Source organism: Lutzomyia longipalpis, chromosome 4, assembly GCF_024334085.1.
Source record: "Lutzomyia longipalpis isolate SR_M1_2022 chromosome 4, ASM2433408v1".
Taxonomy (NCBI): Eukaryota; Metazoa; Arthropoda; class Insecta; order Diptera; family Psychodidae; genus Lutzomyia; species Lutzomyia longipalpis.
The window spans coordinates 20,662,037-20,680,017 of NC_074710.1; the positions used below are offsets into that span (position 1 = coordinate 20,662,037).

General features: G+C 33.1%; 1 protein-coding gene across 10 annotated transcripts in view; it reads right to left on the bottom strand.

Annotated features, from left to right (window-relative positions):
• The window catches only part of LOC129794794 (protein kinase C-binding protein NELL2-like), a 74,336-nt gene that overhangs the window by 18,490 nt on the left and 37,865 nt on the right, over positions 1-17,981 (bottom strand). For 5 of the 10 annotated variants that reach the window (XM_055835650.1, XM_055835651.1, XM_055835653.1 and 2 more), the window contains exons 3-9: positions 14,392-14,514; positions 8,115-8,265; positions 6,708-7,002; positions 3,758-3,913; positions 3,451-3,676; positions 1,505-1,681; positions 315-434 (exon numbers count right to left, since the gene is read on the bottom strand). In XM_055835650.1, the coding sequence (XP_055691625.1) occupies positions 315-434; positions 1,505-1,681; positions 3,451-3,676; positions 3,758-3,913; positions 6,708-7,002; positions 8,115-8,265; positions 14,392-14,514 (1,248 nt within the window). The remainder of the gene's footprint in view (positions 1-314; positions 435-1,504; positions 1,682-3,450; positions 3,677-3,757; positions 3,914-6,707; positions 7,003-8,114; positions 8,266-14,391; positions 14,515-17,981) is intronic. The other 5 variants (XM_055835660.1, XM_055835659.1, XM_055835658.1 and 2 more) reach the window with 2 other exon arrangements.

Below are 17,981 nucleotides of genomic sequence, written 5' to 3' on the forward strand. Positions count from 1 at the left end.
CTTTGCACTCAAACTTCACTCGTTAGGCTCTTTTTGAAATAACAAAAAATTAAATAAAAAGAAGAATTGGAGCTTTCTCTCTGATTGGTTAATTCCTGCCCAATCTTTTTTTAAGTTTTCTACCAAAAGGTGGAGCTTCCGTACAAAGTTGATTTAAATACATTACACACAAAGTCCCGTGGTTAATTTTAGCACAAAAAATTGAGGTTAAAAATTAGAAATAAAACAGAAAAGTCATTAAATAAGTTTTTTTTTAAAGAAACAAAAAAAGGAAAAAGAATAGAAAAGATTTCTCAACAAAATACAAAACTTACCCTCACAATGAAACCCATCTCCTTGGAAGCCCGGGCGACAGGTACACGTGTACTTGGTGTTAAGATTAAGACACGTAGCATTAGTATGACATGCGTGACCTTTCGAGCAGTAATCGTCTCCTGTTTCCGCGTTTTGTATGTCGATGTTTTGTTTGTTTTTTTTTTTGGTTTTATTTGTTTAGTAATGCACATATAGATGGGGTTACATGGCGAAGAGAAAATGGGGGTTAGAAGAAGAAAAAACGAGGGTTAGTTTAACACATACAGATGGTAAATTTTAAGCATGTTTTTTTTAAATGTATTTTTAAACCCTTTCCCATTTAGATTAGAAACTGATGGGAGTTTCGAAGAACACACAATGAAGAAGGATGGCGAGAATATAGAATTATAGAGAGATTGTACAAAATGCGTGGGCAGATGCGTAGAGATGAGTTTTTAGGGGAAGAAAACGTTTTTTTTTTTTTTGCAGAGAGAGATAAAGCATTAACCTGTTTTTTTCTTAGGGGCGAGCTTTGTTAGTTTTGAAATACTTTTAGAGAGAGCATTTAATGCATTTTTTTGTACGATTTTTTTTCTAAACTAAATGATTTTCCATCTTTTTTTTTAATCGAAAAAAATGTTTTTGAATGAATTTTTTTTGCTCAAAAAATGATTTTTTTGTGTGTAAAAAAATGGAATGTTTTTCTTAATTCTATTATTCAAAAAAAAACTCATACTACTTAATCTAAATCAACAAATTATTAATTAAAAAAAAAACAATGAAAAGCATTATGGAAATGATTATTACGTAGATTTTTTTTAAAAGTGAAAAATTCTAACTAAAAGTTGGCGCTTTTAGGCGGTTTTTTTAAATGATAGGAAAGGTAATTTGTTAAAACACAAAATACCAAGTACAGGTGAAACCTGATGAATGATTTTTTTTTCAAAATCAAATTTTCTTTCTCTTTCGCACCTCCTCTCCTCTCTCACTCTCTCTCTTGATTGAAAATACTGAATTTCATTTTTTTTTTGGTTTTTTTTTTGCACGAGAGAGAGGTTTTGTTGCCACAGGGGGGTGTTCACATGAGGGGGGAGGAGTCAGGGGTTGTGCTATCTCTTAATGGGTTTCACAAAGTTGTCCTCATCGAACACCTCCGCGCCACGAAATTCATCACCACCATCATTCTCATCGTGATTGTCATCGTAATCACCTGGACAGAATTTGCAACACTCATCCGTCACGGAGAATTGCATTTCCTTTGGGCACGACAACTTTGGACATTCTAATATATCACATTTCATATTTCCATCTATACATGAACAGTTGCGGCATCCCAGGATTTGCCTTTCGCCATGTTCAAATTCTTGCTTTTTGATGAAGCACTTTTCTGTAAGAGAAATGAGAATTTTTGTTGTTGTTGTTTAGGGCAGACAGGACATTTCTTCAGATTACAATATTTCTTTTAAAATTTGTCCCAGAACATGCAGAGTTAGTTTATTAAATTACAGAATTAATAAAAGATTTTTTAATGAAGGTAAATTGTAGATATGTAATTTTACATTAACCCTTTGACGTTCATTTGGGTTAGATTAAGTTAAGCAAGGCGTGTTTATCTGCCGGATATTTAGATTATTTTGGCAAACAATCTGAATCTTGACGAATAGTTTGAATTTTCTTAACGAATTATCCGAATCTTAACGAAGAATCTGATTCTTCTTAACGAATAATCCGAAATGTTAATGAATATTCTGAACCTTCTTGACGAATAATCCGAATCTTGACGAATATTTTGACTTTTCTTAACGAATAGTTTGAATTTTCTTAACGAATTATCCGAATCTTAACGAAGAATCTGATTCTTCTTAACGAATAATCCGAAATGTTAACGAATATTCTGAACCTTCTTGACGAATAATCCGAATCTTGACGAATATTTTGACTTTTCTTAACGAATAGTTTGAATTTTCTTAATGAATTATCCGAAATATTTACTAATAGTTTAGAACTTAATGACGAATAATCTGAAAATTTTCATTCAGAAAAACATTCCTTGCATAAACCAAACATTAAACATTTGGCAGCATTCATAATTCAGTGATAGAAAAATCAAATGTTTCAATGAGTCAAGTTATTGCGAATGTTTCTTAAATTTTCTGTTCAATTCTTTATTTTTTTGCTTAGGAAAATTCGTTAATTTTCATCATTTAGTACTCTAATGTTTCATTTAGAAAAAATAAAACTTAAAAATGTAAAGTTTGAAAACAAGAAAAAATATTTTTCCAATTAAATATTTCAGAGTTGTGAATTCAAAGAAACGTAAAAGAATTTATCATTTTATTTTTTCATTAAAATTATCTGAGATTTGCACAAAGAGTTTCACAAAAAATGACATTACAGGAAAACCCCTTGATGGAATTGAGTGATTTTTTTTTAAAGTTAGAGGACATGGTCAGCTATCATTTGAATCCGAGTTTGTTCAAATCGGTTAAGCACAAACTGAGATATAGTCAAAAATGTATTTTCTCACTATGGTTTACTAGAGTGGCTGCCATGACCGAACCGCTTGACCGATTTTCAAAAATTTGCCAGATTTATAAAGGTGAGAAATGTATCTTTCCAAAACTAATAAATTTTTGAAGATCGGTTAACCACAGTCGGAGATATAGCCACTTGAAATTTGCCTTCAAAGATACCTCATTTTTGCTTGCCCGGAAACTTTTTTTAGGGTAGTGTATGTGCTGATGTTTTATCGATTTAACGATCTCATCTTAGAAATTAAAGATACGAAATTTCAAGATTGACTTCAGAATCGGACCATGATTCGTGTTATTGATCTATTTCATTTTAAATCGTTCAGTATTTTTTTTATTAAGATTTTTTATTAAGATCTATTTTAAAACATTTTTCAATCAGAAAAAAATGGAAATATTAAGTTCTCTTATGAGGCTTCCTCTCGTCAATCTTCATCTTTTACACGAAGAATTATTCTCTGAAATTTACCTTCATTTCAACATTAAAAAATCCCTTTAAAGTTAACTCTTTTTTTTTTATGCAAAACAGACAACATTGAAATCAATTATAGATAGATGACACAGCTTTAGTCACAGATTCTCCATTAAAAAATAAATAAATAAAAATAAAATTTTCTTTACTCACTCAAACACTTTGGGCAGCACTCATTCTCAAAAGTAACAGGATGCTTGCACGGTAAAGGATCACAGACTCGCGCACCGTGACTGATATTGCCACGGTCGCACTTGTAGACTTCGCATCCCACGTCCCACGTCTCACCATCCTCCTTCCGCGTGCCATTCTCCAGCACGCACGACTTCCGACAGTCGCACTCTTGGAGCTCCAGAACGCGACTTTCTGCAGCCACTAGCTGAATTCATTGCCAAAGTCGTGTTAAAAATCAAAAAGAAACATTTTTAAGGAAAAAATAAATTTCCTTTTGTCAACATACCCTTTTTTTAAGATCCTCCAAACTCTGACGCAACTCCTCAACGGAGCTCTGTAGATGACTAAATTGCCCACATGTTGGGCAGTGCGTATCCAAGTGTGGACACTGCGTTAGGTAGCCGTAGGAGCTCGGAATTACTCGAGCATCCTGAATGAAGCCCTAAAACAGAACCAACCAAAAAAATAGTTGAGACTGCAACAACATTTCTCTTTCCCCTCCCTAAAAAATTCTCCCCCCAGTAGCGCCCAAATGATTGCTTTGCGTGTCACCACCAACTTCTTTGAAAGACATTCACCCACCACAAAAACGACGTCAAGACGGAGGAGGCAAGACGTCACACACACGGCAATGTCTTTCATCCAAAAATGCACCAGGCGCAGTAATTAAATTCTTGCCGCTTCTGTGTGACCTCCGTGGGGCCCGTGGAGAAGGGCGGACGGCTAAATTTACGACGCGGCCAAATACATGGGGCGGAAGGGAAAATGCTTTTGTGGAGAGAAGGATACTTTCCTCCACTCAGCTGTGAAGCGACAAAAGGGACGGAATTTTCACTGCTAAATGCTTCTTACTCACAACCACAAAACGACCTTTTGTTGCTTGACTTATGGACACAATTTATTGGGGAGGGTTCTTCAAACTATTAAAAACTACAGTGGGACCCCAGTACAACGACCACTCGGATGTACTCTTCACACTCATTATTTTCAATGCGCGAGAGTAGCTCAACCAAGTGGTCGTTGTACTGGGGTCCCACTGTATTTTAGAATAATGTCTTGAGAATTTTATATACAATTCAAGGAATGTGGATGTGGCGAAATAAAGCAAAAGAGCTTTCGAGGGAAATATCGCAGAAACTTTTAAAATTAAAAGAAATGAAGAAATAATAGAAAATTGTTAAGAAATTTAAGCCTTTTGTGTCCATTGGGTTTCTATGTTTCATGCGCACCCCAAAGGCTTAATTTATTTTAATAATTCTCTGCTGAACCCCACAAATATCATTTAAAATTTATAGAATAACAAAAAGAAGATTTATTATCCAATTTTGCATTTTTACTTCAAATCTGTTAAAAAAAACAGTTCAAAATCGGATTAAAACAAGTTAAAACCTTAAGCTTGAGATAAGTTATGACTTGAAAGGTTTCTTCATTTCCTATACGAATTTGAGTTAAACTGGAATGGTTACAATCCGATTTTTAACTGGTTTTGATACAGGTTTTACCTGATTTTAGTTTAGTTTTGATCTGATTTAAAATGGCTTTCAATTCGGGTGTTAATTTGCTTTTTTTTATTGGTTTTTGACTAATTTGAATTCTATGTTTAATTTGGTTTTAATCCGGTTTTAAGTAGATTTAAAAAACGGATTTGGATTCAGTGTGAAATCAATTTTTAAAAAGATTTTAAATTGGGTTTTAACTAATTGTAATTCGGTTTTTGTTCTAATTCGTTTAGTTTCCTTGGTGTTTTTTTTTAAGTTTTTGAATTATTCCAATCAGGTTATCAGATTGATCGATTTTGAACTGGTTTTGATTCAGGTTTTAATTGATTTTAATACGATTTTGATTTGGTTTTAAATTGCTTTTGATGAACTTTAAACTGATTTGAATTCAATTTTTACTTGGTGGTTTTAATTAAATTCAAAAATAAATTTAGATTTAGTATTAAATCGATTATCAAAAAGCTTTTAATTTGGTTTTGATTTAAAATTCGGTTTTTGTTTTAATTCGTTTTAGATTCTGTTTTCATTGGGTTTTTAAAGGTTTTTAAATAGTTACAATCAGGTAGTCAGGCAGATTTATCGATTTTAACTGGTTTTAATTCAATTTTTGACTTCTTTTAATTCGGATTTTAAACTATGTTTGATCTGACAACTAACCGAATTAGAGCCAAAGCGCCAATTTAATATATTAAACCGGTCAAATTCAATTTTTAGTAATTTTAAGAATCATTCAGAAACTGATTTGAATAAAATTCATTCGATTTTAACGACTTTAAATCCGATTTTAAAAGATATTTATTTATTTTTATTTCAAAGTAACAAGTAAGTAAAACTCTTCAAAAAATTAAACTAATTCCATTCACAGGTTAATTTTAAAGACGAAATCTTATAGTTATCATCCTTTTTCTCCTTAATTATTTAACCTGTATAAAGTCTTCTACTTACTTTAGAATTTTTTTTAAAGGAAAATTCTTGCAACAAAAAAATTTCTGGAATTTGAATTCCTTTCTACGGGGAGAACTTTCCATCGTAGACTTTTCCCCCTACCCTTTAAACCATCATTGTGGCTGTTAAAATTCTTGTGAATGACATTCCATCCCCCCCTTCCCATTCTGTGTGAGGGTTGTGCGTAAATGGAGGGACGGAAATAAATGATTTAGAAATAATTAAATTGTTTATCAAATTAACTTATGTTACCTCCCCTTTTGTCCGCGTAATTGTCGTGTGTGGGTGGCTGAAAAAAAAGCTCTCTTGCCGTATTGAATGGATTAATTTTCGACGTGAACACACGTCAAGGATGATATTTTACCACAACTCCTCTACCGGAGGAATTTCACTAAATGCCCCCCTTGCGCATTAATAATTATAGTAAATGAAATAATATTAGATACAAGAGTCCTTGAATGTCTCTCTACCTCATTGTAACAAAATGTTTATCCTTCCTGCTAAGAGCCTAATTGAATTTTTATCATGAAAGCGTCATCATTTTGATAATGAATCAATGGAGAGTTTAGGAGGAATAATAAAAACTATGCGGAGGTGTTTAATCTCCCACAAATTACATACGTATTGTCCTTAATTGCCTAATTGATTAATAGTCCTTCTTTTTGTATTTGATGCAATCTACGCAAATGACACCAGACACACATTAACATTTTTAGCGACAACGCAAAGCATTTAAAAAACAGAAAAATAACCTGTAAAAAATGAAGGAAAAAAAGGATTTTTTTTACTCACTTTAAATAACGAATGATTTTGTTGATTTCTCTGTCCAACAAATAATTGCATATTGGAAGCACTAAAATTTCTATCTGGTAAAAAATGTGTCACTCGTCTATACAATGGATGGCAGTCAATAAGTAGTTGAATTTCGGAGCCACTCACAGAGAGGGCAATCTTGTGCCATTTATTATCATCTATGATAACTTTTGGGAAAGATTCTACATGGACTTGGGGGACACCTTCTGACGTCGTATAGGTAAAATGGAATCGCAACTCATCACGTCGGCCGCTCGATTGCAACTCCAGATACCTGCAAGAGGAAAATTTATAAAGAAAGAAAGAAAATTCTTTATAAAAATATTTTAATTCATTTTTTTGCTTGAAATAAATTTAAAAATTCTAAATTTTATATTTTTTGAATTATTTATAATACCTTCTATTTTTTTTTAAATTATATTATAAATTTAATTTATAATTATAATAAATTATGTCAAATTCTGTCCAAATGTCAAATTTTATCGGAAAAAAATCATTAATCAGATAATTAGTCGAGTGGTCTGAAAAATTTTCAATTTGATCAGAAGAATTATTCCATTTCGACCAAGAAAATGTTCATTTTTGGCTTACTACCCGGCTGGACCAAAGTTTACTTGATGTTTTTTAAGTTGATAATGATTCCATTTTAAAACACTGACTGCCGTCATTTGACAGTATTTTTCTACATATTTCTCTACACTGTGTAAAAAATTATAACGTCGTTTTATTTGGCCATTAAAATATTCAAAACCATGCGACGCCTTAACGCTTCGTATTGACAATTTTGATTTTTATACGCGCTGTAATGAATTGCCTGATAGTTCTCATTTGGCATTTACCCAGCTGACAAATATTTAAGGAAATCTTAAAGTTTTCTAAATGTGGAATATTAAAAACTCCTCCAGAAAACACGAGAAAATAGAAAAGTGTTTCGCAAAACTGTAAAAAAATAAAATTAGTCAAGAAAAACAAATAAACGAGAAAAAAAGAAGATTTAAATAATTTAAAGACCAGCCGGGTAAAATTTTTCTACCGTACTTTTTTTTACTTGTGCTATACACGTAGCGTAAAAAAACATTTTCGGAGTATTATACTTCCCTTCATAGTGTTAACCAAGCTGGTCACGGTGTAATAAATTACAATATCGTTTAATTTTGACATTAACCCAGCAGGTACACGATGTAATTCAATTTTCACATATTCATCAATATTATTTCAATACTTTGAATATTTTTTTTTTCACAAATTCTTTTTCGAAATAATTTCTTTGTAATCTCTTTCCAAGTTTTTCAAAATATTCTACAAATTTCTTTCCCGTCTGTCTAGCTTTTTTTTTGTAAAAGAAACATTAAATAAATCATTCATTTCGAAATTATCTCGAATTACCTATTTGCACCAGAAGAGAACGCAATGATGGACCCACTATTATCTCTGTCCTGTCGCAAATGAGCCGCTAATGTGAATTCGTTTGTTTTTCGTATTGAATTGGCTGCACGAATGTAAACTGATGCCGGAAGAAGTAAATTTCGATGACCACCTACAAAGAAATGTTGAAAAGAAAAAAAAATACAATAGACTGTTAACATTGTCTCAAAAGTTAATTGAATTAAATCTCTTTGATGTTCAGAAGTATTCAGGAGGGTAAAGTGCTCTGCATGGTTGACCTGCTATGTATGTACATAATATTATACGAAGGGTTCAGAAGAGAATATTCTCTCCCCCTCGTTTTGAAGAGAGAGAGTGTCTCATGCAAGGTACCTAAACAAATCACACCCTCACACAATATGCAAATTGAGGTGCCAGCCAATTGAGTAATTAAGTCAATAGAAAAACTCTGAGAGAGAGTTTCTTCATCACCTGGCGCCTCCACTTGCCCGAAAAGGGGTTAAAGAGTAAAAAAATGGATAAGAAAAAAAAGTTCTTTATGCCTCTCTTTTTATATCCTTTTCTCATCTCAACTCAGCTGCAAAAAACCCCACAGAAAGTCAATTGAGAAGCCAAAGAGAATTGAAAAAAGCAACTTTCTCATTTCTTCTTCATCTCATCTTTCTTCAAAAAAAAAAAAAAAAAAAAAAAAAACAGCATTATATAGGAAAAGAAAAAAAGAACCGAATCCGATAAATTAGGAGGATTCTCTCTGTCATTTCATCGAGAGACTAATTCAGACTGTTTGTGTGGAAAGGTGAATTGACACTAATGTCCAAACATTTGTCGAGAAAATTGATATCTTGTAAAATAAAACTTCTTCACTGTTTGCCGCCACCGTGTAAAAAAACATAGCAATTTGTTACCTCAAAAAAAATTGGGCGGGTTTTTCTTCTTCACTTCTTATTTGCCTCCTTCAGTGCACCTCCTCTTTTGACACAACATCAGCATCTCTGCACTGATTTAGTGACTTTAGTAGATAATTTGTCAACAAGTATTGCTGATCATTCTCAACACGAAGCGGGAATCCAGAAAAACAAGTGCGATTGAGGTAATTAATCAGTCAAGAAGTTGTTAAGAAGAAGCAAAAAAAAAAAAGGTGGAAGACGAACCTCTTAAATGGCTTTTGGTGGAGGTTCTCTCTAATCTAAACGATTGCATTTAATCAATAATTCTTTGGATGATGGTCAAGAAACAAATTGATGCACATTGCAATGAAATCTCTGCGAGAGGCGATATCATTTGGAATTTATAATTGAGAAAAATCAATTCAGAGATTCCAATATCGCGCGTTCTCCATATGCAATGAAGTATTCATCCCATCATTATCATAATGACTTGTTAAATTGCAGCCAATTGTGAGGTGGTTTGATTTTGAAATTTCAGGAAATTCTTTCAGCAAAAGCAGGTAAAATATGTACATAGTTGAAGAAGGTCATTTGAGAGATTTCACAGATAAATCTCTTGCTGGGGAAATCCCAGAATTACATATATTGATAAGAAATCGCATTTTTTATTGATATTTACTTTATTTTTTTATTCTTAAGTTGTTTTGACAAGAATCGTGAAGAATTCTAATGAGGTTATGGCAATTTTAATGCTCCAACCCGAACGGACACTTTATTACGGGACGTAGAAAAATAACCCCAGTAACCTCAGTTTTCAGTCATTGGAGTTTCAAACTCTTATTCTACACATTGCTTATATACATAGTTGAGTATTGGTTGACTTTCTGATTAAACTAAAGAACCTTTTCTTTACTAACAACCCAGCCGGACTCGATTCTTTTCTGTAGTTTTTTTTAATCCCAGCGGGACTAAGTTATTTTCTACTCTCTTCTGTCAACGTTTTATGATATTTGCTTAGTAGCTCCGCTCTTCGAAATACATTGTTCTTTCATAACCCGACCGGACTTGACTTTATTTTCTTCTACTTGTTCCTATCTCAATGAAATTAGATCTTCCTTTTGTTGTTCTTGTAACCCAGCGGGATTTTGGAACTTTCACTTCTTCATTCCCTCATTCCGGTAAGATTTTGAAATTTAATTTTCTTCGCTCCCGCAACCCAGTGGGACTTACGAACTATCTTATCCTTGTTTTCACAATATAGAGAAATTTAATCACCCTCATTCCTCTAAAATCACTACAATATCCATCACAAATTCCACAAATTGAGAGAATATTATTCTATATGAAAAGAATATGAATGAAAATTATCTTCCCTTTAGCTCAATGTGTGTGTCTGCTTGGAGGTAAAATCCTCATCAAAGCTCTTTAAGTATGAATGATTAATAGCGCGCGATTTTCTCCTCTTGTGAATCCAGGAAATGATGAATGCGACTCGAGACAATTTGGAAGTCAATAAGGCCTGATAGCGTGGTTATCAATCATTTAACGTGGATTTCTTGACAAATTGACGCCACACTGGGTGATTTATATTCTTCCTTGTTAAACGATTTGCTGCCGGCGCGGCGTGTCAATTGAAAAAGCTCCCTGCGTGTGGCAATTAATTCTTATTTTGGGATAAAATAGATAGGAGAAGAGGTACTCAAAACGCGAATTTATTAACACACTTCTTGGGTATTATCCTTTGTGGGTGGATGAAATGGGATTTCCGGGATGGATTTTTTTTTGCACCAACAACGTATCAATGCACAAATTGACGAAACATTTGGTGCCATTGTTTTTTTTTGTTGCTGCTACACCCACTCTCTTCAATTTTATATTGATCCATGTGGAGTTTATGGGAACATCGAAAACACAGCCAAGCAGAGGAGGAGGCAACACAATTCCGGTGACCCCGGAAAAATATCAAATTTATTACCCTTCAATTTCACTCTTTACGACACAAATCAACTGTACTGGCTGCTGATTATTGGGACATTTGTGTTAAACAACTTTATATACGATTGCCCACCACCCCCATTTGTTTGCGCTTCATTTTGTCGCACACGCAGCCACACGGATGGGGTACTCTCGGGGGTAAATTTACTTTGCACAAAGTACCCCCAATTCAATGCTTTTTTTCCCGGGAAATGTTTTTTTTTCTACTTCCTTCTCTTTTACTTTTTACTGCATCCAAGCACAATCACCCCCATCCTTCCCACGGGGGTTATCGACAACAATTTCCTCCGAAAGAACATCCCTCGAGTCACATGATATCTTTTGATTGCCACGCGAGGGAATTATTTGTCAGGAGGAGGACTCTGTGTGTTGTGTAGGGAATTGGTGTATTAAATTGTTCTTTGATTGTAAAAAAAAATTCTGCACGAAGTTTTCTAGAAGATTTATTGAGAAAATTAAATTAGGGAAGTTTCTAATAATTTTTTTTTCTGGATGTTTTTCTGCTTATTTAGTCTTTAAAATTCTCTTAAATGTTGCAAATTATTTTAGACTCTCAAACCATAATAATCTCGACGATTTTAAATGATTTCAAACAGTAAGAAAAGCTGTGATGAAGGAAAATCTTTGAGTTTCTTAAAGCCCTTTTTCAGATTTTTCTTCAGACTTCGAATGAGGATGTTATTTACACATAAAAAGTTATGTGGAAAAGAAAATTAAAAATAAGAATTTTGAATGTTTAAAATGTTAGTTGAAAAATGACGTCAAACTTAAGTGAAAATTTCAAAATAAAAATATTAAAAGTCAAATGTAATATAAGAAAATTTTGCATTTAATGTCAAACGTTGAAAAGAATCGAACGTAACGTTAGATAAAATTAAACGTTGGAAAGAAAGTAAAACAATTAATTTGTTATAGTCAAACGTTCAAAAGAAACATCAAACTTTAAATAATACCAATTTTTGTAGACACGTCAAACGTTAGATAATGTCAAAAAATTAATAATTAAAGTTTAGAAAGAAAACGTCAAACGATAAAAAATGTAATATGCTACTACTAATGTCAAATTTTAATAGAAATGTTAAGTATTGGAAAAAAATCGTCTAGAGTCAAACAATAAAAAATTAAAATCAAATAAAAAACATTAATCGTTAAAAAAGAAACTTTTAAAAGGTTTAAAATCAATAGAATTTCAAATGTTGAAAATGTCATACGTTAATTTAAAACGTTAAAAAGAAACGTTAAACGTTAGATAATTTTAAATGTTGCAAAGACACGTCAAAAAAAGAAACATCAAACGTTAAAAAATGTCAATACTAGAAATGTCAAGCATTGGAAAAATTCGTCAAAAGTCAAACGATAGAAAATAAAAATGTCAGATACTAATTGTAATATCCTCGTTAAACTTCAAAAAATAAACATTAAACGTTGGAAAAGAAATTTTTAAAATTAAAAGAGAAACCTCTCAACGGTTACTATCTTTTCGCACCCCTTCATCTGTTTCGTCTATCCCTACTTCGTCTTTCTAACCAAACTATCTTTATTAAACTTAAAAAAAATTAACCAAGAATTCCAACACAATAAGGCTCACTTTTTGTATCCTTTTAAAACATTCTTGGCTCCTATACTACTCTAAAATCTTCCTCCAACTATATTTTTTTCATGATGTTGACTTACATAAGTTGTTAAATCACAAAATGACCATTCCTGGAGACAACAGGCAGCACTTTATAATTTACAGTCAGGAAATTATGGCTTTACTACCTTCGCATAGGATGGTTTGTGTTCAATTAAAATTTGTTCTTATTGCGAACTTAATGGAGCCATAAAGAAGTTAAAAAAAAAACAATTATTTCCTCCTTAAAATGTCCTCAAGGATCGATTCTGTGAAGAAAGTTGATTTTTTCTTGGAGTTGTAGTACATAGCACTCTTGCATAGGGAACATTTCCGGCCCCCACATTAGGGGGGTGGTTTTGCTACATTTGGGTGGTTGTTTATTGTTGCAGCCATAAATATTTTCTTGTTTCTCTCTCTCTCTCTTCGTCTCTCTCGGAGAGACAGAGAGACGGGCGTTAGACCTCTGTTGGTGGTGCAATCGATGGGCACACGTCCAAATGGACGAAATGAGGGGCTAAAGGGGATCAAGATAAGAATGCTGCAGCTGATTGTACAAATGCTAAAATTTCTTCAACACTTCCGCTCCTTTTTCTTGCGCCTTGCTTAATTGCACAAATCAAGACAAGACGTGAAGGCCCCCCTCATGGTAGCCGCAATCGAAGAATTCAGTCGATACAGGGACTAACGTATGAAACTCACCACAATTCAAATTGACTTGTTACCCAGGCAACAAATTCACGGCAAACAATTCCATGTCTCTAAAATGCCGGTAAATCGACCAATGAGGGGTGTGTGAGGTAAAAGAGTTGGTTGGGAGACCAACAAGAAAAGAAGAAAAAAAAAAAGCAAAGAGTCGTAAAAGACTTCGCGGCAAGGAGAGTTTTTGGGGGTCGTGTGGAGTACATTCATTTGGAATAATAATGAATATGGGTTGTGTAGTGTAGAGGGTAATAAGAAAACGGAGATTGAGATGGAAATCTTTGCATGATTTCACTTGTGTGGGGAGGAAGTTTTCTTGGAAAAACAAACTACATAATGTACATCGCAGAAGAGAGTTCGGGGAAAATGAGAAAAATCCATGAGAGATGAATCATGCGCTACTGATTGTTTTGCCATAATCTTTCCATGTTTTATTTTACTGCATTTCGTAATGTTAATGTTAACCTGCTCTAAGAGTGAGATATAACATTGACAGTAACTGAAACACGCCAGATTTCAAAAGAATAACAGAAAAAGATCAAGGGCGGGATTCACTACTCAGTCAGGCTTCAAAATGTAAGTCGGTTTTAAGTCAATCTTAAGGTTTTGAGTCGGTTTTTAAAGTCATTTTTAAGTCACATTTTTAAGTCGGTCCTTAAATTTTTAAGTCAGTTTAACAGATTGCATATTTTTCAATAAATTTTACAAATTCAAATTCAAAATTTGTAAAATTATTGAAAAATATGTAATCTATTAAACTGACTTAAAAATTTAAGACCGACTTACAAATTTTAAGGCAGACTTACAAATTTAAGGACCGACTTAAAAATTTTTAGTCAAACTTAAAGTAAAATGTTAAACTGACTTAAAAATTTTAAGACCAACTTACAAATTTTAAGTCCAACTTAAAAACCGACTTAAATTTTTAAGCCCGACTGATTGTGAGTAGTGAATTCTGCCCCAAATCTTGATGCTAATTTCTACATTTGACGTTTATTAACTAACGTTTTTAACATTTTGAAAATTCGTTTAAAAATCCTCGTTAAATTTTTTTGTAAATGGGTAATAAAATTTTACTTACTTTGCAGATGATAAGCAATTCGTTGCTGTGGATCCTCCGACAGTGAAACACCGTCGTAGAAGGAATAATTCGTGTAGAGGTTGAGCGCTTCTAGGAGATCTATGCCAGGATCCAAAGCGCTCGCTGCAAGAGATGAAGAAAAAACATTTATTGTTTCAAATCGATCAAATATGACTTTATTCACATGAATTGTTGGGCCTAAACACACCCCCGTACGCCCCTCCAGACACCACCATTCCCGTACAAATTTGTATTTGATCAATAAATTGCCGCCACTGCCCTCGAATGTCAATGGATACACACCGAGAATACCCCCGGAGTGGTGTTGTTAACCCTCTCGCGGGGTTCATTATTCCCCACATTTTTTCCTTCTTTCCTCTTTTTTTTCTTACACTTCTGGCAAACATTTCAACTCACCCCCTCCCACAACCTTTTGCACCCCCGACGGGGAATTTTTTTTCTTCCTCCTTCTGTTTAATGGCACAAGTCTATCAAGTTGTAAATTGTAATTGAGTTTGAAAGGTAAATGGCGCGAAGAGGTGAAGAAGAAATAAAAGGTTGCCCCGAGGTGGATTTATAAATATACATAATTTGTGGAAACAAGATCAATTTATATTTTAAAACCGTAAATATTGTATAATCGATTTATCGGCAAATTCCATCAATTAATTTACTTAATTTGCTTAATCTTGCAAAATTGTTCGCGTGCCATTACACTGAGAGAAAAAAAACAGATATATAATTGAGGCAGGATATATTAAGTTAATGTGGAAGGTATTGCGAGGGGTTAATAAGTTAAGAATTACAGTGCTTCGCAGTTCTTCCTTAATAAATAGAAGATAATAATGTCCGAATGAAATATAAATAAATAAGAAGAAGAATAGTTGTGTGATACAAGAGCTCTGATTGGCTGATAAATTCGGGAAGAATGTTTTCATTGGCTACCACTCAGGCTTATAGGGTAGAATGATGATGCAAAATTAATTTGAACAAATTATAGAATACGAGGTAAATTGTCGCTTCGCTCCAATTTACCTCGCCCCGCTTCGCGGGGATTTGTTGCGCTTCGCGCAAATTTTAAATAGAGAAAATAATTGAGATGAAAAAAGTCCAATAGAAAATGTATTCGTTGGTAACAATCGCCTGGTATCAGTAGTCTCTGTACCAAATTTCATCACGATCGGACCAACGGTGTAGAAATGCATAGCTGAACAGACACCATATTTTTGAGAGACCTTTCTTTATTATATAGATGGGCCACGCAAAAACCTCCAACAGATATTTCAAAGGGAAAAAGTGAATTTCACACAACATTTTTGGCGCAAAATTCAAAAAGTAGTCAAAAAAGCGTGATTTTTATATTGGGGCTATGTGAAGGGGGGCTCTGGGGGGAAAATGAATGCCGTTGGTAAAAACCGCCTGGTATCAGTAGTCTCTGTACCAAATTTCATCACGATCGGACCAACGGTGTAGAAATGCATAGCTGAACAGACACCATATTTTTGAGAGACCTTTCTTTATTATATAGATGTTAGGGTAGCCTAAGGAATCTACCTTGCTTAAAATCCAAGCCATTTGATCTTAATTTCTTCGTCATAGAGAGTCTTCAAAGCCCTAACCGTATCCTAACCTAAAAAAAATCACCTTTTTATCAGACTTTCCCCTCGCGTGTTTAAAAAAAATCAAATTAAAACGATTATTATAAGCAAAATAATTTTTAGTTAGGATTTAATGAATCGATTTTGATTAAAAGAAAATATTTTAAAATACAACCCGTGAAGCAAAATCAACGTAAATATACTAATTTAAACCTTGGAGGATCCGATATTTCTAACCCCAACATTTGAACTTAATTTTCTCACAAAAAGGAAATATTTTTCCAAGTTTTCTTTCAACGAATTTGAAGTAATTGAACTTACTTAATCAATAAATATAAAGAAGTTATTAAATTAGCTTAATATAGATTTCATTTTTCAACGATTTAAAAAAATTAAATTGGCCACAGTGGCCAGAAAAAACCTTCAAGGGTTAAATAAATCTTTTAAGTCATTAAAACTCGAATTGATAAACCCCTTTTTGGGAGGAAATCTCAATCATAATTTAATTATCTCAATAAATTCGTTAATGGAAAATATACTTTTAAAATTTTCCGTGAATTAATTTAAAATGGATTGCAAAAATTTCCATATATAAACATTTTGCAATAACTATTTTTCACATCAATTCAATTAAAAGTTTTAACGAACTTTGATTTTTTTTTCTAACGTCAATAATGTGAAATAGAAATAAATTCAAATAGAAAGAAACAATGAAAGATGAACATGCGTAGTCCCATTTGGTAAAGAAGAAGAAATAATAAAACATTGGAGAAATTAAAGAAAAAGAAGAAAAAAAGTACAACTTCACCTTCATCAGTTGAATATTAAATAGAAAATGTGTGGCAATATATTTAAAACATAATATATCTTATAATATTTACTCTGTCTTCTATAATATATTAAAATAGAGGAGAAATTTCTCACGAGATAAGATATTAAAACGTGCACCGAGTCAACAAAACCAAATTGTTCCATTCCATTTTCAATGTATCGCTAAATAAACAATGTCAATAAATTACAAGTAAATATAATCCGGGGGTTTGGCTCTGTGTCCGGGTTACCAAATTCAATTTAATTTGCAACATTAAAATTAACTCTTGAGAGTTGTTTTCATTTTCAACCCAAAGTCCAACCCTCTATACACAGCCCCCTATTAATCATGTTTGCTTTTACTTTATATGACTACACTGAACCCAAAAGTTTTTGGGATATAATAATTTTTTGACAGGAGTATTTTGACAGAAAACTTTTTATTGACAGAACTATTAATGACATGAGTTATTCTGACAGTTCTTCCAATGACAAGAGCCTTGTTTGAGAAATTCTTTTGACATGACAGCTCCTGATTTTGACAGAACCTTTATGACAGATTTCTATTTTGACAGAACTCAAACTGACAATTGCTTCAAAGTGTCAGATTTATTTTTAATGTCATTTTTGACGGAAATTTCTGAACAATTTATCCCCACAGTTGACATTTGAATTTTTACCTTTTAAATTAAATTCCATTTAATCCATCAAGTTTATAATGAAAAATTTCCATTTAACCTACTAATTCAACTCTCTTTTGATCAAGGAAGAAGTCAAAAAGACATTCAATATCTTAACAACATTAGCAACTAACCGCAAACAACCCATTAACGACTTGGACTCCAGTCTGACTCGTTTTTCCATCCACCTGGCCTGGTGTGTGAGAATGTTACTCAACACACACTGACCACCTTCCACGAGGAGGCTTCTTATCTTATCATACAAATGTGGAGAACACCTTGTTGACGAAGAGTGGAGGAGCGAGAAAAAAAACACACACAAGAAGAATTCCAAACAAAAATGTCTCCTCTTGGGAAATTTACAAACATTCTATTGCCCCTCTCACAGCCAGAGATTTATTTGATCACCATATTTGCAGAGAGTGTGGGAGAAATTTTTGGCTTTAAGGGGTTGATAAATGGGGATTTAACGTGAGACAAATTGCTATAACGGAATTAGGGA